The sequence below is a fragment of the Arachis ipaensis genome, chromosome B1 (genome assembly GCF_059453495.1).
Source record: "Arachis ipaensis isolate K30076 ecotype BB chromosome B1, ASM5945349v1, whole genome shotgun sequence".
NCBI lineage: Eukaryota > Viridiplantae > Streptophyta > Magnoliopsida > Fabales > Fabaceae > Arachis > Arachis ipaensis.
In genome coordinates this window covers 8,478,924-8,502,812 of record NC_142436.1, presented here as the reverse complement: position 1 = coordinate 8,502,812, position 23,889 = coordinate 8,478,924, and the positions used below count along the sequence as shown (strand labels likewise).

Sequence of the window (23,889 nt, the reverse complement as noted above, 5' to 3'; positions counted from 1 at the left end):
AATTTTTTCTTTTTATTTTATTTAAATAAAAAAAAAAGCCTAATATTAATTGTTGTATTGACTATATTAGCTCTCAATTCGACATATTTCCAAGCATTAATCATGTAGACATGTAGGAAAAACACTTAGCATGCAATATAGGCAAATAAGGGGTTGGAGTATTTGTTTTTGGTCAATAAGGTAGCGTTTGGTGCAGAGACAGATACTGAAAGACTGAGACTGAGAGACGTAAATTAAGAGACAGAGACTGAATAAATTTTAGTATTCTGTTTGGTGCAAAGTGGGAGATAGAAATTGAAACAAGAATGAAACTCTAATTTAATTTGCACAAAGAGTAAAATTGGAATTAATTAATTGAAATGAGGATATTTTAGGTATAAAATGTTATTAAAGTTTCAATCTTCGTCTCTAAAAATTTCAATCCCCTGTGTCCCTACTTTTTGGAGGTACTGAAATACTGAAATTTTGGGGACAGAGACAGAAATTTTAGTACCAGTCTCTGAGCCAACAAACATGATACTGAGTCTCAGTCTCCCAGTCTCTGTCTCAGTAGCTCAAAATAAACGCTACATAAGGGAATTAAAGTTGTCCATGCAGAATGATCATGTAAAAGAAAAATGTGGGCAAAAACTATGTCCAGCGCATTTTTTTCACACCAAGTTGAAAGGTCCAGCGGTCCACTATATTTTTAACAAGAGGTACAAAAATAACAATTATTCTCCAGATACAAGTCATTTACACATATAAGTCCATACAAGTCATTTACATTCACGTGCCCTACACGTTCTTCTTCTTCTTCTTCTCCTTCTTCTTCTTCTTCTTCTTCTTCTCCTGATACTTCGTCTTCTTCTTCTTCTCCTTCTTTTTCGTTATTTTTCTCTTTCGTTATCGTCGTCACCAACACCACCACCACCTCCTCCTCCTCCTCCTTCTTTTCTCGTTGGATTTTTTCTCCTTCCTTTTGCTCCTTCTCCTCTATCATCTTCATCAACATGATCATCATCGTTATAGCATCGTTGTCTTCTTCTTATACGTATCGTTGTTATTGTTATTGTTATCGTTATCGTAGAAATTTTACCATATTGATGATGTTGCCTGATCTAAAATTTTTGCCATAGAATTTTCTCAATTTGTGTAGTTGCAGCAAATTTTGGGGTAAAACTAAGACATTTAGGTGTATTATTTAAGAATTTTCGGTGAATTTATACTAATAAATTCTGCGTAATTCAAAGCTCTTCCTCTTTCTCCTCCTCATCTTCTACTGCTTCTTCTTCTTCTTTTTTTTTTATCATCATCTACTTCTTTTTTCTTATCCATCTTTCATTTCTTATTTTATCTTCTCAAGTTTCTGCTTTTTTACTCTTTCTTAACAAGAATAAAAAAAATCAAATAAAGAATAAGAAGAAACACATAATGCTACAAAATTAGTTGGAAGAGGATGAACCTACATTCATTCAACTAAAAGAAAGAAAGAAATAGGAAAAAAAAGAAGAAGAAAAAATGCAGCATTAGAAAAAATATTTATGTAGTTGCAGCAAATTTCAGGATAAAACTAAGATATTTAGATGTATTGTTTAAGAAAAAACACATAATGCTACAAAATTAGTTGGAAGAGGATGAACCTACATTCATTCAACTAAAAGAAAGAAAGAAATAGGAAAAAAAAATGCAGCATTAGAGAAAATATTTTTGTACAGTTGCAACAAATTTCGGGATAAAACCAAGGTTGCGAGAACCGGACCGGTCAATGAACCGGTAAGACAACTGGTTCACTGGTTCAATAGTCCGACTGGAGTTCAACTGGGGTTCAACCAGTTTAATTAAATATTAAATAAAATTATTAAAAATTAATATATGTAATGCTTGATCACTATCTAGTTGTTCTATCTTTGTTAAGAGTAGTTAGTTGGATGGCTTCTAATTAGTACTCTTTTGGTACTCTTACTTTGAATTATGAGAAGAACCTACTCTTACTTTGAATTATGAAAAGAACCTGGTGTCACCAGGTATTGAAATTATTATCCACCAGTTAGAAGAGTACCAATTAGAAGCCATCCAACTAACTACTTTTAAGTGCATGTTTGGACGCCATTATTTTGTTAAAAAAAGATCTTTTTTCAATGAAAAAAGATCTTTTTTTTATTTTTTAACGTGTTTGGCAAATTTCTAGTAGTAAAAGTAAAAGCACTAGTAAAATAAAAAAAAATCTTTTTTGAGAAGCTGTAATTTACATCTTTTTTTAAAAGATCTTTTTTCCTTAAAAAAAAAAGATGTTTTTCATGTAATAAATGAACAAAAAAGTACTTTTATACTGTTATACCCAAACATAATTGATAGATAAAAAGACCTTTTTACATGAGATATCCAAACATAAAATTACTTTTACTTCTCTATAAGATCTTTTAAAAAAAGATAACTCAAAAAAAAGATCTTTTTTTAAAAGCTTACCCAAACAAGCCTTTAACAATCTTCAAAAATAAAAATTTCTAGTTAGTAACAACTACAATTTAGTAATTTTAAAAACACAAATTTACACAAATTAAATACAACCAATAATTAAATATTGATTGTTGAACAGATTTACAGAAAATTTCTAATCACATCAAGAAGCCAACAATACATGCATCAAAAAGTTCAAAACAGAAAATTTTGAATTACATTAGGCATCAAAAGTTCAGAAAACAAACTCAAGAAATCAGAATCCCTACAATTAAACAATTAAATCAACAATCAACAAAATTAATAAGTACCACCAAAAGATAAAAAAATTGAAAAGATAAAAAAATTGAAGAACAGAGCAAAGCAGAATTCTCAAATTCAACATACATCAAATTTATTCTCAAATTCAACATACAACAAATTTATTCAACATTTGATTAATCATATAAAAAACAAAATTAAAAAATTAAAAAACAGAAGAACAGAAGCCCAGAACAAAAAATGAAAATAGTAAACAGAAGCAAGAAACCCAGAACTTAACTCAAGAGAAGAATGAACAGAAGCCAGAAAATAGCACGACAGAAGCCAGAAACCCAGAAGCCAGAAACCCAGAACCCGCGATGGTGCGCCACAGTGGGAGTGGGAGTGTTCTTCACGACGTCAGTTGTCCGTCATATGCAGAAGCTCCAGCCTCGAGCTTATGGTTGGGAGTGGCCGTGGAGTGTTCTTCAAAGATTTTGGGAGATTAGGGAGATTAGGGATTTAGGGTAAACTCAACTGGTAAAGTGGCTAGCTGCAAGTCACGGCGAGGAGCAGCAAAGCAGCGACAGAGAGACAAAGAGCGCGACAGAGAGAGAGAAGGGAGAGAAGGGTTCAGCGATGACAAACGATGCGGGGTTCTGGGGGCTGCGGTGGCTGTGGGTGGCTAGGGTTCTTCCTCTTCTTTCAATCTCAAGCTTTCTTCAGTTTGAGAGAGGAGACGCCGAGAGGGGTGAGAATGGGAGTGGGAGGGGGAGTGGGAGTGGGTTGGGGGTCTTGGGGGACGGGTAGCCATTTAGGTTTTTTTTTTTTTTTAATAAAGTATAAAACGGCGTCGTTTGGATGGAGTATTCAAACCAAAAATCCGTTAAAAAATCAAACGGTTCTACCGGTTCACCGGTTAACAGTCGATTCGACTGATTTTTTATTGGTTTTTTGTCAAACGGTTTCTGACCTTACCCGGACCGATTAGGTGACCGATTCCCGGTTAATCTGGTTGAACTGGCCAGTTCGATTCGGTTTTCAGAACCATGGATAAAACTAAGACATTTAGGTGTATTGTTTAAGAATTTTCGGTGAATTTATACTAATAAATTCTGTATAATTCAAAACTTTTTTTCTTTCTCCTATTCATCTTCTGCTGCTTCTTCTTTTTTATCATCATCACCATCTTCTTTTTTTTTATTTATCTTTCTTTTCTTGTTTTACCTTCTCAAGTTTTTTCTTATTTTATTCTTTCTTAACAAAAATAAAAACAAAAAATCAAACAAAGAAGAAGAAAAAACACATAATGCTGCAAAATTACTTGGAAGAGGATGAACTTACATTCATTTAACTAAAAAAGAAAAAAATAAGAAAAAACGAAGAAGAAAAAAATGCAGCATTAGATAAAACATTTTTGTGTTGTTGCAGCAAATTTCAAGAGAAAACTAAGACATTTAGATGTATTGTTTAAGAATTCAAAATCAATGAAAAGAGGAGGAAGAAAAAAATTCAGCAACAACAGCAGCAATAAAAAGAACAACGAAGATGATAAAACACGCGATGAAGGAGAAAGAACGCGAAAAAAAAGAAGGAAGAACGCAAAGAAGAAAGAAAAGAAAGAGGAGGAGGAGGAGAAACGCGAGATACAAACGTTGGAGAAGGAACGTCGTAATTTCACGTGCTCGTTATAAAAGTAGATTTTGTTAGGTTAGGTTAACTTGTATAAATTTATATGCCAAAAAGACTTGTATGTACAGCAGATCTCAAAAATGAACAACCGTTAACAAACTAACAACCTCTCTAAAACAATTGTACCTATCAATCTATCATACAGTTACCAGGCAAGTTCCATAGAACTCCCATGGATAACTCCTTTGATGGAGCTCTCATATTTATTAGCAAATATGCCCCAAATCCCAAATTTAATGTTGACGGCTGCCTACCTGCAAAATGCCAAAGCTGGGTGCGGAGGCATATTTGAAAATCAATATGATCCCATCCATGAATACCTAGCAATCATACAAAATCAGTATAGTATCATCATTAAAAGTAACTATATATAATAAACAAATATTAAAAGCACGGATATTCATTTGACACTTGTCAGAATACGTTTATACACATTTAAATACCATCACAAATCAACAAGTCTAATTTTATTCTTAATATGTATTTTTAAATTTGAATTTAGAAATAATATATATTATTATTTATTAAAATAAAAATATTTTTAATATTATATATAATTAAAAAATACATTAAAAATAGTTTAAAAATTAATTTATATTTTAATATCAATAAAATATAAAAATATCATTACAATTCATCCAAAAAATATTTTATATTTTACATATATATGCAATATTCCAGTGTCTTATAGGAACTTAAAATTAATGTGTTTGTCGGGTGTATGTTCGTCTCCGTGCATCTTAGGAGAGATATATTCTATAACTTCAAAGAGAAGTTATCTCTGAATCAACATCGATGATTATGACTCGCTGCACCTGGATGACATTAGGTGTCCCAGATCATCACAACCGCTATCACTCCAACGCCAAACAACACAGCAAGAAACTTGAAATAGGCTGAATCCACCACTATTGGCCTATGGGGTGCGTATCCCTTCGACAAAAGATGGTTTATTGATACATAGACGAACACCCCACAAGCTAGACCCATCGATATAGCAAAGATCCAATCCGCGACAGCACCTTGTGTCGTGGCGTCTATTACAATTCCAATGGCTACGCCAATTGGACTGGAAATTGCAAAGGCAAAAGCATAGGCCGCACATGATAGTAAAGGACGGTCAGGAATCATTCTTAGGAGAGCAATACCCATGGCAATTGCAGCAAATATTTTGTGCAGACTTATTGTCCATAAAGCTTTCCAAGCATCTGCTTTTGTCTCGGCAACTCCTATGGCTAAGCCCTCGAACACGGAGTGAGAGCAGAGAGCAACAATTAACAAGATGGTATCTCCAAGTGAGGTGATAGATGTAAGAGCAGGGTTTGCTAGGTGGTGGCTGGCACCGGAACGATTCTGCAGCCAACGCATACAAATAAAGAAAGAAAAAAGGAAGGGACAGAATTACTAAATGAGTGATAACAATGACTAAAGTGAAATTTGTTATGTAAACATATCATAGTGTCTAACCTGGAATTGTGACTGAGAAGCAACTCCATTGCCACTTCTTTTGACTGTCATAGACCCTGCAACAGGAACATAAAAATAGAATGCAGCCTCGTGTTAGGTAAGGTCAACCTTGGATTTGCTTATATATATAAACAATCAAAATTTGATTTCATGTTTGCCGAATTAATGTCCTATGATAACCATTGACCAAGTCAAAGAGTACCACTATCCTATGAAATAAGGTCAAAATTTTGATGACTATAATAAGTTTATTAGTAAAATTTCTTTTGTATTTCATAAAGAAGTTTATTTATTTTTTCTAACGACAATCAAACATCATTACAGAATACAAACAACCCTCTATCCTTAGATTTTCCGAACTTATAGCAGTACAAGAAAGATTGTTCATTTCTACTTTAAAACGGTTTAGAACTCATTACCCTTTATACAAGGAGTAAAATGTTAGCACAATGAATCATGTATCACCATTCACTAACATTGCAGATTCAAATCCCATAAAAGTGTCACATGCCATCTAAAGACTTAAGTGGTCACAGCTCACTCTTTAACAGTTACTTAAATATAATCCTAAACCTCTAATTTGCTCAAGAACTATAAGAGACTAAAATTAACAAAAAATGAAAATAAAATTTGAATTGCATGAAAGCAAATAAACGAAACTAAATTACCAATTTAGCCCCTGAAAAGATCAAACAAGCCTTGAAATTAGTGAAACGAGTTACGAACCTTGAATCTCAACATCGGCAGCAGAAGATTGAGGAGCCTGCTTGTTCAAAACAGTTGAGATGACACAATCTAAGAGCATAGTAATCAAGTAACCAACGCAAGCTAACATGAAAGCGAAAGGGTACTCTTTCTCCGTCAAGCTCCCAAAAGTCTCGTTAGCATCGCTCAGAAAATGCATCATTGCTGTTCCCAAGAACACTCCGCCAGCGAACTGTGTTCCCAAAACAAGAAACCCTTCGTTCCATTTCAGCAAGTATGGGGAAACTCCGGCGATGAATGTCGCGAAGAAGATCACTATGAGGCAGTAAATCTTGGCAAGGATCAATGACTTGGAACGGAGATTGACGGCGTCGCCTCCACCGGCATCGGCATCGGCATCGGCATCGTCGTCGTCGTGACCGCTGTGAGCTGAAGCGGATAAGACAAGGAGGAAGAAGAAGAAGATGATGAGTTGAGAAGACATGGCGAAGAAGAAGGAGGAGGAGGAGAAAGGAAATAATGAAATAAATGTTTGTTTTGAAGATTGGCGTGGCGTGGAAGAGAAGAGGGTTAAATAGAGTCAATGGAGGAGTCATTGATGAGGGAGATTTTGGGGATTTTGGATTTGAAGGGTTCTTTGGCAGCTATGGTTGATGGTACTACTTACTTGGATAGAGATAGAAATTCGTGTAGTACACACACACGCAGAGAGCGAGAGAGAGAGAGTTTGTACTTTGTACTACGCTGGGCAGGATTTATTACCTTCCTTAATTATGTTTACACCAAGATGGAAGGAAAAAAAGTGTGCTTACTACTAAATTAGACCTTTCTCCTGGTTTTTTGGTTCTTTTATTCTAGGCTGCGGACTTCTGTGCTGGTTTAGCCATCAGTTGATTTTGATGCGCAAATTTTTTTTTCTCTTTTCCAATATCTTCAATTTTATAAAAAAAAGTTTTGCTATTTCTAAACTTAAATCAAAATTTATTTTATAAATATTTATTATATCTACCTTTTATTCATTTTATAGTTAAAAAGGTATTTTGAAAAACTTAGAAAGTTATATCACTTTTAATTTAAGGTAGGATTATTAACTCAAATTTAAATAATTAAATTTCATACCCCAGAAATTACTTTTAATATGAAAATAGAGATGGTGTTTTGATTAAATATACATTTGAAATGTATTAGTAAAAATTATTCAACATGTTTCCACACGTTGACTAAGATATTGTTACGTATTCACGCTCTCCGCATGTTGGCCAGAATATTGCCACGTGTTTAACACGTCTCCTACTTGTTATAACACGACTCTATGTGTTGATTTTTCACCTAAAAAATTCATCTATATGTAATTATACCAAATACTTTCATTTCTAATAAAAATAATAATATTTTTTTTATATATATAAAAAAATTAGCCTTTATATGCATCAGCATTAGACCATCTCCAAAGGTGAATGCCTTACTAACTTTTTCTGACACAAATAAATTCCTCACTGTTGGAACAAAATGAAATAGGTCCTTGCACAAAGACAATGGAACAAAGTTCCGCTGAATGGGAATTGGGAGCAACAAATAATAACTTGCCATTTAGCAAGTTATTATTTAAATAAATAATTATATAAAATTTTAATTAATTATATTAAATAATTATATTAAAATAAATAATTATATTAAATAATTAAATAATAATTAATTTAGTAATAATTATAATAATTAATTATATTAAATAATTATATTTTTATTTAATTAATTATTTATATTAATTATTTAAATAATAATATAGACAATTGAAATAAGACTTGATTGAACACATATGGTAATTTCACAATGTTTGTCGTCAACTATAGAGCTTAATTATATTTTTTTTGTATTAAGTAATTTTACAAATTAGTGTAATCCCGAATTATATATTATGTATTGTTGTTATATATGAATTTATTTAATATTAATATCTTTTAATAGTGAATTATTTTTAAATTTATAAATTTAAATTATATTATTGAAAAAAATTAATTACATTAATTTTAAGTATTTTAATTAATTAATTAAGTGGGACCACAACAGAGACTAAAGTTAGTTCCTCCTAATAGAGAAGAGAGAGATGATTTGAGTTTCTATTTACTGTTTATGATGCAAAAACTGATGTGGAGTTACTTTTTATGACCCACAAATAAAAACTGGGATGAATTTCCTACTGAACAGTCTTACGGACCAAATTATTCGGTTTTTGCATCATCTTTTCTTCAGCATACCGCATGAATTGTGTAAAGTGTGGACCGGGTTTTCAATCATGTCTCTATCTTACATTCTTACTATGTTTTGCTTGAAGAAAATTATATGGTACACATCTAAATCTGTACAGATTTAAAGATTTGTTTTCTTAAATCACACTTTCTAAAGCCACACTTTTCACTTAAAACCGTAGCTCTTAACAAAGAAAAACGTCACCTAATGGAAAAAAGTAAATTAGAAGATTTAAGAGAATAAATAATTAAGTTATCGAAATTAATAGATCAAAAATTAATGATTTTAACTAATGTTAACTGTAATGACACCGAATTCTTAAAATCAATACAAAATGATTTTTCTCAAAATCTTTATTTTACTATAAGTTTTATTGAAGGAATTCAAAAACCTGAAAAAACTTATTTTTCACACGGAATTTCTAAGAAATGTTACCATGGAAATGATTCCCCACATCTTTATCATACTTTTAACCCACAATTAAATTCTATAGTAGATATGCTTGAAGAAATATTAGTATCTATAAAATTTCAAAGAAATAAGGAAAAAAAAAATTCCAAAGAAGAAAAATTTCAAAATATAATCAACATAACAGATTTAAAAGTAAAACCACCACTAAAATTATGAATATTGAAGAAAAATTAGAAGAAGTTACAATGCTTTTTAAACAATTAAAAATGGCTCAAGAAAATAATATTATGGAACAGGGATTTCAGATAGAAGAAGAATTAGTAAATTCTGAAAATATAGAAAATGAAGAACACATCCTAGATTATTCAAGTGACGAAGAACCAGCAATTCCAATACAAGTAAAAAATGAAGCTGAAACATCTAGGGATAATCAATCTCAATTTAAATGGGAAACAGGTTTTGATAATTATGCTTTTAAAAAAGGATTTATAAATAAAGATTCAAAATATACAAAAACACCATCAAAATACGTTCCTAAAATCCAGGAAATAGAAGGAGAAAGAATGCTCGATTTAGACTGTAAAAAGAATGAAAAAGAAATTTTCGAAAACTGGTTGAATTCCTTCTTATTAGAAGCCTTTACTAATCCAAAACTTAATGAACTATCTGGAAGAGATATTTGGAATTACATAGGATTTCATACTAAAGGAGCTATAAGAGATTATATGACATCAATAGAAAATCAAATAATAGAAGAATTAGCAACAAAAACAACAGCTTATGATAAGATATTATATATAATGATGATTCTATATAAAGAATTTTTTGGAAAAAATATTATAGATCATAAACAAGAAGTCTATAATAAAGAATATCAAGAAGCAAAAAATCATTTAGCTAACATTCAGATATATGATCTATGTAATGTGGAGTCTTATATATGTGAATATAGAATACATTATTACAAATTAAAAGAAGAAGATAAAAATCATTATCTTAGTATGTATATAACAAAACTTCCATATCCTGCTAATGAATTTATTATGGGAAGATTTATAAGAGAAATAAATAGAGGAACAATTGAAAATAATTTTGGTGGAACAACCTCTGCAATAAGAGAGGAAATAAAAGAACGTTGTATGCAAGAAGCAACTCAAAAAAGATTTGCAAATATAATTAGAATTTGCTGTCAGGATAATGAAGAGATACCTCAAAAATATGGTCTTAATAAAAATTTTCAAAGAAAAAGAAAATATCAATTTAGAAAAAGAAAATATTATCCAAACTGGAGAAAAAAGAGGTATTTTAGAAAAAGAAATAACAATAAAAACAAAAGACAAAAAAGTGATTATTGCCTGAATAAAAAAGAAAATTGTAAGTGTTAGTATTGCCAAGAAGAAGGACACTATGCAAATGAATGTCCGAAAAAGAAGGATAAAAAGGATCTTACTAAACAAATAGAAATTGCTAAGTCCTGTTTTATGGAACCATTAGAAGAATCTGATGATAACTTAGACTATATTTTTGAATATGTCTCGGAAACAGACTCAGAGACTGAGTAATAATGCTACATTTATTACTATAAAAATAACAGAAAAGTTTATAAATGCTTTCATAGATTCTGGGGCAACGCAATGCTTTGCTAGTTCAAACATAAAACTTGATTGGAAAAAATTAAAGAAACCATTAAGAGTTAGAATAGCTGACAAATCAATACATAAAATTAACCAAAAAGCAGAGATGGTTGAAATTTTTATTCAAAATTATAGGTTCATTGTTCCATCTATATATATGTTAGACTCTGGAATGGATTTTATCATAGGAAATAATTTTTTAAAGCTATATCATCCATTCATTCAAGAATTAACATATATAGTTTTAAAAGCACCACACGATTCTTCAATAAATCAAAAATCAAAACGTATAAAAATACCAACTACCACTATAGATAAGATCTTAAAATTTAAAATATTTTCTATATTAGAGACATGTTATTTAAATTTATACTTTCAGATAAATATCCCAAAAAATAGTCTTGAAATAAAGATAGAAGAACTTTTGGATGAAATTTGTGCTAAAAATCCTTTAGATGTTAAAAATACAAATAACGAATTAGTAAGTATTAAATTAAAAGATCCTACAAAAGAGATAAATGTTCCAAATAAAATTCCTTATTCCGCAAGAGATAGAGAAGAGTTTTCATTAGAATGTAGAGATCTTTTGGAAAAAGGAATTATAAGATTAAGTAAAAGTCCTCATGCGGCTCCAGCCTTTTATGTCGAAAATAATAATGAAATTAAAAGGGGAAAACGAAGAATGGTTATTAACTATAAGAAGATGAATGAGGCAACTATTGGTGATGCTCATAAACTCCCAAGAAAAGATTCTATTTTAGAAAAAATCAAAGGAGCAACTTGGTTTTCATCTCTTGATGCAAAATCAGGATATTGGCAGCTTCGTTTAGACGAAGAAACAAAGAAATTAACTGCTTTTACTTGCCCAACAAAAGAATCAACAAGTGTGTTACTCTATGAATAGAATGTATTACCATTCGGATTAAAACAAGCCCCAGGTATTTACCAAAGATTTATGGAAGAAAATCTAAAAGAGTTAAATGAATTTGTTTTAGTGTATATTGATGGTATACTAATTTTTACAAAACAGGATAGAGAAGATCATTTTCAAAAATTATTAATAGTTTTAGAAAGATGTAAAGAAAAAGGACTAGTTCTTAGCAAAAAGAAAGCAAGAATAGCAAAACAAGAAATAAAGTTTCTTGGATTAATTCTATCTACTCAAGGAAAGCTAAAACTTCAACCAAATGTCCTAGAAAAGGTAAATTTATTTCCTAATAAAATAGAAGATAGAAAACAATTACAAAGATTTTTAGGATGTATAAATTATATTTCTGATCAAGGATTTTTAAAGAATATAACAGAATACACTAAAAGCTTATTTCCAAAAATAAGTACTAAAAAAGAATGGAAATGGGATGAAAAAGATAGTATGCAAATTCAAAGGATTAAAAAATTATGTGAAAAACTTCCAGAACTTTATATTCCAGAAGAAAATGACTACTTAATAGTAGAAACAGATGCTTCAGACATAACCTGGTCAGGATGTCTAAAAGCTAAGAAAGCTATAAAAAGTTTGGAACAAGGAAAAGAATCACTAGATTCTAAAGATTCCCTAAAGGAATTACTTTGCAGGTATATTTCAGGGACTTTTACTCCAACAGAACAGAGATATACCACTCATGAAAAGGAAACTCTAGCAGCAATTAAATCTCTTAAGAAATGGAAAATTGATTTACTACCCAGAGAATTTACATTAAGGACAGATTCAAGCTACCTAACAGGTTTCATACGATATAATTTAAAAGTTGATTATAATCATGGACGATTGGTAAGATGGCAATTATTTTTGTTACAATATCCAATAAAAATTGAATATATTAAGGGTGACAAAAATGTTATTGCAGATACATTAACAAGAGAATGGAGTTCGTCTACAACGCATTAGATCAAGAAATTTAGAAATACGAACAAGAACTCGAAAAATGCAAGCATTGTCAGCAAATAAGGACACAGATCCAATCCCTCAAGAAGGCCATCGAAGCAATGAAATCAACACAACAACCAAAACCATCAGAGCTCAGCCAGCTAAGCGTGGTGGACAAATCAGGTGAAGAAAAAATTCCAGAAAATAAAACAATTGCTGAAATTATCAAAAAATTCACCCAAGATAAAAAATATTATGTAATTTATAATGGCCCCATGAAAGGAGTATATGATGCCTGGGAAAAAGTAGCACCATTTACACATCAATCAAGGATAATTCATAAAGGAGGGTTTTTAACACTGGAAGAAGCAAAGGAATCTTTCAGGGAATATGAAGCTCTTCATCCAGAGCAAACCCTAAAAAGAGCAGATAAAACTCCAATTCAAACCCAGAGAACAGGGATAATAAGAAACATTCCTACAAGGGCTGAAATCAAAGAAAAGAAAAGGGTCTGTAGATCAAATCTCAGAGAAACCCTTAATATAGTCCTGAACTGGACTGAAGAAAAAAGAGCAATTTTGGGATATTATCCTATTGCCAAAGAACAGCTAACAAAGCTGGTTATATTTCCAGATGCATCCCCATCGGACACCTATCAGTTTTTCCAGTATGGATTAATTGATACAATTTTAATTTTTAATGATCTAAAAATTATTAGTGAGTTTCCTGCAGGATTCGTTGATGCAGTGAAGAGATTTAAAAATATGATTGACAACGTAAATCCAAGGGATATATCCCTAAAATTTACGAACAGTCAACCTATTTTTAATGAAGAAGAAGAATGCTTGGTTCCAGCACACCAAGTAATATTCATGTCCGTCTTCCCAGGAAATTTTCAACCAATTGATCAAGTTCAAGATTTAACAATCTACAGTCATGAAGGAAGGCTAGCCAGCACACTAGCAAGGGTCTTCGAAAGAACTCAAAAGATAACAAGGGAATCTCACACAAGAATTAATTATAAAAGCAGAAATACTTTGCTTGTGTCTAGTAAAAGGAATGAAATTGAAGAAAGAGAGATGAGACTCTTAGTGGAATTTGAATCAGCATTCTACAACTTATCTGGACTCTTAGAAAAGCTCCCTGAAGGGATAAAGATGAATCTCTGCTATTTGATAAAAGACAGAGAAGACCACAAGTGCCAGCTATGCGTCTCAGAGTTATCTGAAGAAAGCAATAATAAAACGGAATCAACCCACATGATAAAGGAAGAAGACAACGCATCTGAAGGTCACATAATGAAAGAGGAAGACAGCACATCTGAAGCATCTCTCAACATTATTGCATAGTGACGTAAGCGCTTAGGTCATAGAGCACCAACAATGTAGCTGGTGCAAGATAATAAACAATGACGTAAGCAATGACGTCATAAGAAGGGTAAGGATGGGAATTGTCCATCAGACCCAACCATTATAAATAGGTTGCTTAGGCAATTGTAGAAATCATCAGACAATAGAAAGCAGGAGGCTAAGAGTACTCATATGCTAGGAGAGCAAGGAGGAAGCTGCCGAGGCGATTCTATAGTCTGAGGAAGAATCCCCTTAGGGAAAAATAGTTCTAAACTCCCCTCTAGAGTTAGTATCTACAATCTCCCCTCTGGAGATAAAAACCCCTTATGTAAAATATACTGAATAAAAGAAGTTTTTCTCCAGAAAGGTACATCTTCATTCTAGTCTTTCAATTATGAATTATTTAGAAAGTTTAGAATTAACAGAAGAATCTGATTATTATAGATTAACTGCTTTATTAGATAATGAAAAGCAGGCTGTTCTAAAAACAGAATTAAATCTCAAATCAAATGAAAATTTTAATAAACAAAATCTTTTAAAAGAAGTTTTTAACAGAAAAAATATAATATACTATGGAAAAATTCAACTTGAAGCTCCTATAAAAATAAAATCTGCCAATGGAGAACTTGAAATAGCTTTGATAAATAATGAAGAATTGAGTAAACAGATTGAGAAAATTAAGGATCAACAAAAAAGATCTAAAATTGGATGGATTCATATTAGTACTATACAAGTCTTAATTAAATCTACATATATGAAAGGAATTAATTCACCAATAAGTTTAGCAATCTGTGACAAAAGAATTACTGATGACCCAATAGATCAAATAATTGGAATTGTTCATGGAAATTTGGCAAACGTAAATGTTAAATTTAATGCCCATCTTGGATATGCTATACCTTTATCAACTGAAAATCTTGGAAGATCTGTAAGTTTGGCTTATAAATTTCATAGAAAAAATCTAATGGAACAAGATGATGAACCATTTTCAATTACATATGCAATAAATTATGCTTTAACAAATAGCCATCATAGTATAATATTTAAAAACAGAGAAAGAATTTATGTCGATGAATTATTTCAGAAAATTGTAAAAACAGAAATACCAAAATATAAAGCTATTGAAAATTCAGTTCTATTACTAAAAGAACCATCAGGAAAATTGGTTTCATCAAATTTTCAAATAAGAGAATCTAAAATTAATAGTCCCTTAAGTTTATCTAAGTTAAAGATTAAAGAAGAAGATTCTGAAATAAAAGACTTAACAAAAAAGGTCGAAAAATTAAATGAAACCCTAAATACTAAATTATGACAATAAATAAAAAAGAAATATATGTAACTTATCAAGATAAGAAACAAGAGCTCTTTGAAAGAGAAAATCGTTTGAATTATTTGCAGTTCTCTGAAATAAATCAAAGAGCATTTAAAGCTCTAAAAATAATCTATGACAAGTTAAAAAGAGAAGTTGAAGAGTTAGAAAAATTAATAGAATCTCTAGAAAAAAGTGATGAAGCAATGATAGAATTTGCAGAAATTCTAAAATAAATAATGAAGCATACAAAAATTGAAAGACCAGAAAATAAAATAAAAAAAAAAAGAGCGAAAAAATTAAAAAGTAAAATAAAGGAGTATAAAAAGGAATTAAATAATCTTCAGATCGAAATTGATGACCTTATAATAAAAAGGATAGAAATAAGAATAAATATAAACAAGTTGGAGTTAAACTTAAAAAATTTATAAATGCCTGGAAAACCATATTATGACTTAAAAGAATTAAAGCTGTTAAAAGAAAAAATGGAGAATGAGGTTGAAAAATTAAAAAGATATTTAGAAACAACGGAAAGTGTAGAAATAAAAGAAGTTTTTGAAGATTTGAAAAAATATATTAAAGAAAAAGACAAACAGATAAAAAATTTTATAAACAATAATCCATGCAAAAAAGAATATTATAAACTAAAACAAGATTAAAAAACTATAAAAATGAAATCAGAATTATAAATACTAGTAATAATAGAAATTTTCAACATCTTCAAATCTATACACATTATAAACATAAAAGAGTTAAAAATTGGTATCAGAGCCAAGTTAACGATTAAGGGTAACACTTTCTCTTTAAGCAACACTTTTAGTGATACACTTTTAAACCAAATAAAAACAAAAATCTGTAAATCTGTACCAAACTGCATCTGTACACTAGATAGACCCTTTGCTTGATTGTAAATTTGTAATGTACTGGGCCATTCTGGCAGCGTTTCTTCATAACAGACCTGCGCAGTTGCTACTTGGTTGCTTAATAATCTTTCTTTATCTTCTTAAGGGGCATCAATGTAGACTGTAGTTGCTTGCTAGCATTAAATCAGATTTCAGAACCAGTTTGAAGGTGAAACCTATGTTATGCCTCGCTTATTCAAGTCATTTAACGGTTTTTATTTCTAATTTTACATACCCAAATATTTTTATATTATCCTTTTTTTTTTCTTGTCAACATTAATTTTTGGACAAGTTACATATATAAATGGTTTAGAAATCAAAATTACTAGATTACATCTTTTTTAATATAGCGGACGAAATTGTAATTTTTCTATAATTATAAAAATCGCAACAAGATGTAGTGGCTTTTAATTGAACGTAATCTACGTAACGATTTACGTAGAATTCGTGTTGGGTAGAAATCAATATAGAATATACCGGTTTCTAGAGAAATTTTACTGATCAGAAACCGCGAGTGACTATAGCAGTTTCTAAAGGAATACTACCCTTAGATAAACCATATCACACAATAGTAATTTATGGGGTTAACTACCAAAAACGCCTCTGAATTATTCAAATGCTGACAAAGATGCATCCAAATTTTACTATCGACAAAAATGCTTTTAAATAATTTTAAAAACACAACAAAAATACCCAACAGTAAATATATATTTTTAAAAAATGTCTTAAAGATTGAATTTTGATACAATTTTTTACAAACATGATTATAAAATTGAGATATTATTATCTTTAAAATTTGGTGATTTTTCGTTAAGTATATATTTTTTTTATAATTTTTTTGTTATCAACCAATAATACTTTTTAAAAATTACAAAACAATATATACTTAACAAAAAATCACCAAATTTTACGAATAATAATATCTATTTTTTCTAATCATGTTTGCAAAAAATCACATCAAAATTCAATCTCTAATATATTTTTTGAGAAATACATATTTAATGTTAGTTTTTTTGCAAGATTATCTAACATTAAATATGTATTTCTCAAAAAATACATTAGAGATTGAATTTTGATTCGATTTTTTGCAAGCATGATTAGAAAAATGAGATATTATTATCCTTAAAATGGTGATTTTTTGTTAAGTATATAATATTTTTGTAATTTTTTTGTTAACAACCAATAATACTTTTAAAAAATCACAAAAAAATATATACTCAGCAAAAAATTACCAAATTTTAAGAATAATAATATCTCATTTTTTTAATCATACTTACAAAAAATTACATTAAAATTCAATCTTTAAGGTATTTTTTGAAAATACATATTTACTGTTGGGTACTTTTGTTGTATTTTAAAATTATTTAAAGATATTTTTGTCAATAATAAAATTCGGGTGTATTTTTGTCAACGTTTGAATAATTCAGGAACGTTTTTGGTAGTTAACCCGCAATTTATGCATAGGGTTGTTAGAATTTTATTCTAAACATGCAAAAAAACAAAGCAAACACTATCCTATATCCGAGCTGATGATTTGTTAGAGATCAACACAAAACTTATACCAAATAACATGATTAGAGTTAATTTTGGAACCATACCTAGCCATCCAATCTGCAACTCTATTTGCTTCCCGGGATATCCACTCAAGATGAATATGCTAAGGACAAAATAAAAGCTCCTAAATCTTGTCAACCAAATTTGTTACTTCAGATGAATACCCACTTGTAAAATCATGCATGATGGGCAGAATATCAAGGCAATCCATTCCACATATAATATCCCTCAAACCGCAATCTCAAACTAAAACCAACCCCTCTAAATAGCAAATAATTCACATATGATAATAGACCAGAGAGAAATACTTCCAAAGCAACCCGATATCCAACCTCCCTTAGAATCTCTTAATAATACACCCGAATCCCGCTAAATTTGAATCCAGATACAAGCTTGCATCACAATTAACTTTAAAACTGTTGTCTGCCGGTGGTTTCCAATACAGGCGATTTTGGAGAGACCTAAAAGCATTGTTTCGATTCTTGTAAACTTGTAAGTCCTTGGCGGTAATTCTGGCCAAGGCAACAACCTTGTGATCTGTCCAAGGATTGTAAGCATTGAATATGTCATTGTACCTATTTCTTCATACCCACCAAAATTCTGCATCAAAAGACGCCTCATTGTCAGCTAAGACCTCCCGAAACCACTCTTCAAGAGCAATACCAATCGTCGAGTCCAAGATACTAAAATCTAACATTTGTGGTCCAATTTGTTAATATAGAAATTAGTCCGGGTGGTAATATGATTATTAAGAAATTATACTAGTTAATTGTATTTTCAGTTAGTTTATTTTTTTACGGAAAGAACGTGACCGTGCAAAATTTATATTTGAAGAGTAATTATTATACTGCATCTAGAAGAGAGAACAATGAAATTGTATTTCAAACTTAATTATCTTATTTAATTATGATTAAGGATTTGTTCTAGTTCCACATGCACTGATAGTGTAAAAAGAATAAACAACAACAAAGCCTTGTCCCACTAAGTGGGGTCGGCTACATGAATCAAACGACGCCATTGAATAATATAAAATAAAAATATTTAACTTAATCACAATTTTTACGGCAGTTACGCATTTAACTTAATCTTAAATAAGCTCCAAATTAAAGAATTAACATATTTTATTTTTCAAGTATTATATTTTCTTACAACTTAATATAAAAAAATAAAAGAATATTAATTTGATTGCTATATCAAAATAAAACCATTTAAAAATTTTATATGATTTTTTATCGAAATAAAACTATTTATAAAAGAGACTATTGTGCTACTTTTATAGGAATTTTTTTTTATTTTATCACTTTATTTTTATAGTCACCAAAAAAAAAAAACTTTATTTTTATTATTAAATTTGTATTTAATATTGTATATGGTATAGAATCTCAGTTTTAATTATATTTTTTTTTACATGTGGTATTATTTTTATATAGCTTGCTATATTTTTTTTTATATAATACAGCAAGGTCTAGACCCCAATACAGGAAGAGGCCAGGAAATTCTAGTAGGAATAGCAAAAATAAAAATCAGCAACAAAACATACATGACACATATTTCATATTTATTTTCTATTTTCACCTAGCATATCATACACAATAAAATATCAAACACTAACTATACAATAATTTTTTTGGCATTATCATTAAAATTATTGTGAATTAGAATTTTATTGGAAGGTACTTGTTATCATCATTATTTAAAATATCTATTTTCTTGTGTAAAAAAAAATATACTTTTTGAGTCATTTATCTATATAGCAAAATTTCTGGTCAGCAAAATTTTTTTAGAAATCGCTGTACCTGTAGCGGTTTCTGTCCAACACGAAATCTCACGTAAAATGCTACACTCAACTGAAAATCACTACACCCTGTAGTAATTTTTATAGAGATAGAAAAGTTACAATTTCGTCTGTTGTATTAAAAAATTGTAATTTCATAAATTTGGTTTTCAAATTATTTATTTAAGTAACTGTTAGTTGAAAAATAAATAATTTCTTCGAAGTAGAAACTTGCTTCATGGGGCTTATCGTAGATGACATATCGATAAGGGAGTGAATTTCGATGGATAAGGACTTATCGAGGAAGAATGAAGTAATCGAATAAATGAAAAAGTTGATAAGTGAAGCTAATTAATGGCAGTTACCAACATCATGCAAGAGAGCGGGAACGATTACTCAAAGATTAATGCACGTGGGAGTTATATTTGAATTTGATTGGTCGAAAACTCTTATAAATAGGTGAAGGTTCGAAGAAAAAAGGGTTGGAATTCGATTTTAGAAAACACTTTCGCACACTTACATCCCCAGTGATTTTCTGAGTCTGCAAAGAGCTTTCTTTTCTGTAGGATTCCTTTCATGTCTTTTAAATTTCATTTAAGTTCCTTGTAATCTTTATTTTATTGCAAATTTATCTTTCAAACAAGTTTATTCTTTCTGTTTTCTTTTAAGATTCAGCACTTTGTTTTCGATTTCAAAGTCCTTCGATATTGCCAAAGGCAGTTTACTACTTTATTTAAATTCAATGTTATTCCTTTAAATTTCAGTCATTTTACTTTTAAATTTGTTTTACTTTTCTTTCGGATTTTTTTAATTGTTTTGTTCAATTGAAAGAACCTTTGATGCACTTTCGAAAACTAGTACTCATAAGAGGAGTAGGTTTCACTTCCAGATCATTAGATATTGAACCACTTAGATTTGCTAAAAATTGTAAAACAAATAGGCACGCCCGGTCAGACAGTTTTAAAAATTACGTATGTTAAAAAGTTTTATAATGATCTAGTGCATGCAACTTAGAAGTGGCAAGATTATTCGAATGGCAGAAGAAATTTCTAATACTAATGTGGAATCATCTGCAAATGATAATGTTGCTATAGTTGCATCAATTCCAATGGAGATATCATTGCGTGCTGAAAGTAGTACGATTGGGGAGAATGTAACAGTACTAATCCCCAGTTGGGAATAGTGGGCGAAATCAACGCCCACGAATTGTAGTGACGCAAATGCAACTGCCAGTAACTGCTGGTTGACCTCCTTATGGTCTTTCGCTAGGTTACACTCCACTAATAGGTGGGTATGCTCCACCAATTAGAATTGAAAATTCATCAAATTTTGGTGGTAATCCAATACCTCCATTATATTCTGAATTTTCTCGAAATTATCAATTAAGTTCTACATCGAATGCTTCTAGTTCGATGGATGCTTTTCAACAACATATTGATGAAAGTCATCACGATTTGGTCAATTTATTGACCTAGCAGATGACTACAATTTTGAACCATATGATGGCTGATATGAATTAAAATTTGAGCGCCGTGCTAGATAAGTGGAGAGAATTGCTTGAATTGTCAATTATGATGAAGGAGATCAAAATTTGCAAATAAATCAGGAGGATGGGATGGGTATGCCCAAAAACAGGGGAGGTGATATGCATTTTGAAAGAGATACTCCTCGAGTTGTTCGATGAGATCAAAATACAGATGATGTGTTGGCTCGAATGAGAGTCAATCAGTGTGGTGATGTGACCATCACTGACTTGGTAGCTTTGAAACGTGAGGATGGAGAATCAATCAATGACTTTATGCTTTGTTTTAAAAATGCTCGAAGTCGATGTTATGTATCTCTTCCTGAAAGTGAAGTATTTAAAATAGCCACCATAGGTTTAGGCTTTTATATGCGTTGAAAATTGCTTAATGTTCATATTCCTGACTTGGCTCGTTTGGCAGAAAGAGTGCATCAGGTAGAGATTCTTCGAAAAGAGAAAAAAAAATTTAAAAGTGAGAAAAGGTTGAAAAGTAAGGCTTTTTCTCGAAAAGAAAAAGTTTCATACGTCGAGATGGAATCCTTAAGTGGGGATTCTGATTTTGAGTTTCCCAAAGTTGATTTGGCTGAATTAAAGAAAGGTCCACCTTATGTGTGCTCTTTGCTTAAGAAAATTGTAAATGTTGATAGATCCAATGATACAAAACATAAGAGTGGAAAGAAATATAGTTTCAATATTTAAAATATGATCAAATATTTGATGTGTTGCTTAAAGATAAACAATTAGTTTTGCCTGAAGGAAAAACATTGCTATCAAAAAAAGATTAAAAGGGGAAACCCTATTGCGAATTTCATCAAGCAACTAGCCATTCAACTAATAATTGTGTCCGTTTCAGGGACTGATTCAAGAGACAATTATAGAAGGGAGATTGAAGTTTGATGATCGCAAAAAGGACATGATTGTTGACTTTGATCTCTTCAATGCTGGCGTAAATTTTGCAGGGCTCTTTTTAGAGGTCAATATGGTTGGTCTTTCCTTTGATTTTGATACTGCTTTGGGGATTTCGAACTAATGTTCGGGTAGTGTATCCTGGTGTCAGTGAAGGATTGTTGGAGTTTTTATGCAACAAAAGTTAAAAGATCGAAATGTGTCTTTATGTCCTTAATGTAATGCTGTATTTGATGCTGATGCTGCAGCTATATTCGAAAAAGAAAGAATGAAAAAGGCGTTAGCTCATAAGGAAGAACAAGTTCGGCAAAGACAACCTCCTCAAAGGCAAGAAGGACAAAGTTCTGGTGTCCTTTGTAACACCCTACCACACAGAGCTTTATGCCTATGACGTAAATCAGAGGTGGCGAGGCGCTACGACCTCTTAAAGTAAAAATATATATATGACATAATTGAAGAAAATTGTAACTAGAAGCCTTGAAAGAGAATGGATACGATCAAAATGAAACCGAAGATAAAACGCTCATGAGAAACGGAAAGACAGAAAGCTTATACAGAAAACCAAACGGCATATATATATATATATATATATATATATATATATATATATATATATATATATATATATATATATGAGTAATGCTAGGGAACCAAAACGATATTAGCCAAAAATCAGCCAAATACTTTTGGTAAATCTAAAATATCTATGAGTTAATATATATGGATGTTTCTTCTGCTAAGTATTAGAATGTTTCTTTTTCATACTAAATGGATGTTTTTTTATATATTTTTCGAATTTTTTTGTATTGCAAATGTGAATGTTCCTATTTCTTTAAGAATTTTATATTTTTTAAATTTTATAAATATTTAATTATTTTTGCTAAAATATAATTGAATGTTTCTTTTTTCATATATTTTTTTAAATTTTATAGATATTTAATTATTTTTGCTAAAATATAATTAGATGTTTCTTTTATTAAGTATTATGATGTTTTTTTTATATTAAATAAATATTTTTTTATAATTAATAAAAAAATACAAAACACTATTATTATATTATATAATATTTAATTAAATTGAATAATGAGGCGATTTGGTATTCAAATGTAAAATCCCTCTCAGTACTCAGTAGCTTGACTAGCTAACAGTAACAGTAGCTATCAACATTCAACCGTGCATTTTCTTCAACGAGTTCTATTCGGAGGTTCATAACCCGCAATCGCAATAGGCGGTGGCAACGATGATGATAACCACCACAACGATGGAGGAGAAGGAGGAAGACATGGAAATAGAGAATGACGTTAATGTGGCTTACGAAATCGACCTCGATTACGAGTTTGATGCAGCGCGCTTCTTCGATTTCACGGTGCAAGAATCTCCCGTTTAAGCTCGCCTAGCCAAGCTTTGGTTTGAAACCGCCGCCAGCTACCCTCCTTCGTTTGTTTTTTTATAATTGGCTTTCTCGCGCGTTAGGATGTTCAGGACCGGGTAGAAGGTGGTCGCACTGGTGTTGAAGCAGTTGTCTTGGATGCGCTTGTTGAGGGCGTCGCGGAGAGCATGGAAGTCGTCGGCGCTTCAGCAGCATTGGTGAGAGGGAGAGATCTGTGTGTGATTGTTGGAGGTGGATAGGTTAATGTGAGAGAGAAGAGGAATGTTTTTATAGGTTTTAATTAGGTTTACTTAATTAATTTTAAATTTTTTAAATTTTGAATTTAAAAAATTTAAAATTAATTATTAATATAAATTAATGTGGTTTTGTTTAGTTTTTGGCTGATAACCTTTTGGTTTCATATATATAGTTTCAACAGATAAGTAAAATCAAGCTCTAAGCTCAACCTACAAAGCTAAGGCCAGCCAGAGTATATATATAT

General features: G+C 30.7%; 1 protein-coding gene across 1 annotated transcript; it reads right to left on the bottom strand.

The window, feature by feature from the left end:
• Positions 1-4,947: 4,947 nt before the first annotated feature.
• On the bottom strand, positions 4,948-7,364 carry ZIP11 (zinc transporter 11 precursor). The gene is made up of 3 exons (XM_016319343.3): positions 6,565-7,364; positions 5,839-5,894; positions 4,948-5,724 (listed from the first exon to the last, which is right to left on the bottom strand). The coding sequence occupies exons 1-3, from the start codon at positions 7,025-7,027 to the stop codon at positions 5,197-5,199; spliced, it is 1,047 nt and encodes a 348-aa protein (XP_016174829.1). The 5' UTR covers positions 7,028-7,364; the 3' UTR covers positions 4,948-5,196.
• Between the last annotated feature and the right edge of the window lie 16,525 nt (positions 7,365-23,889).

Coding starts and splice junctions, on each gene's coding strand:
- ZIP11 (XM_016319343.3), bottom strand. CDS start 7,027: ATGTCTTCTCAACTCATCATCTTCTTCTTCTTCCTCCTTGTCTTATCC. Junction 5,895..6,564: donor TGCCGATGTTGAGATTCAAG/GTTCGTAACTCG, acceptor TTCCTGTTGCAG/GGTCTATGACAGTCAAAAGA. Junction 5,725..5,838: donor CTTCTCAGTCACAATTCCAG/GTTAGACACTAT, acceptor CGTTGGCTGCAG/AATCGTTCCGGTGCCAGCCA.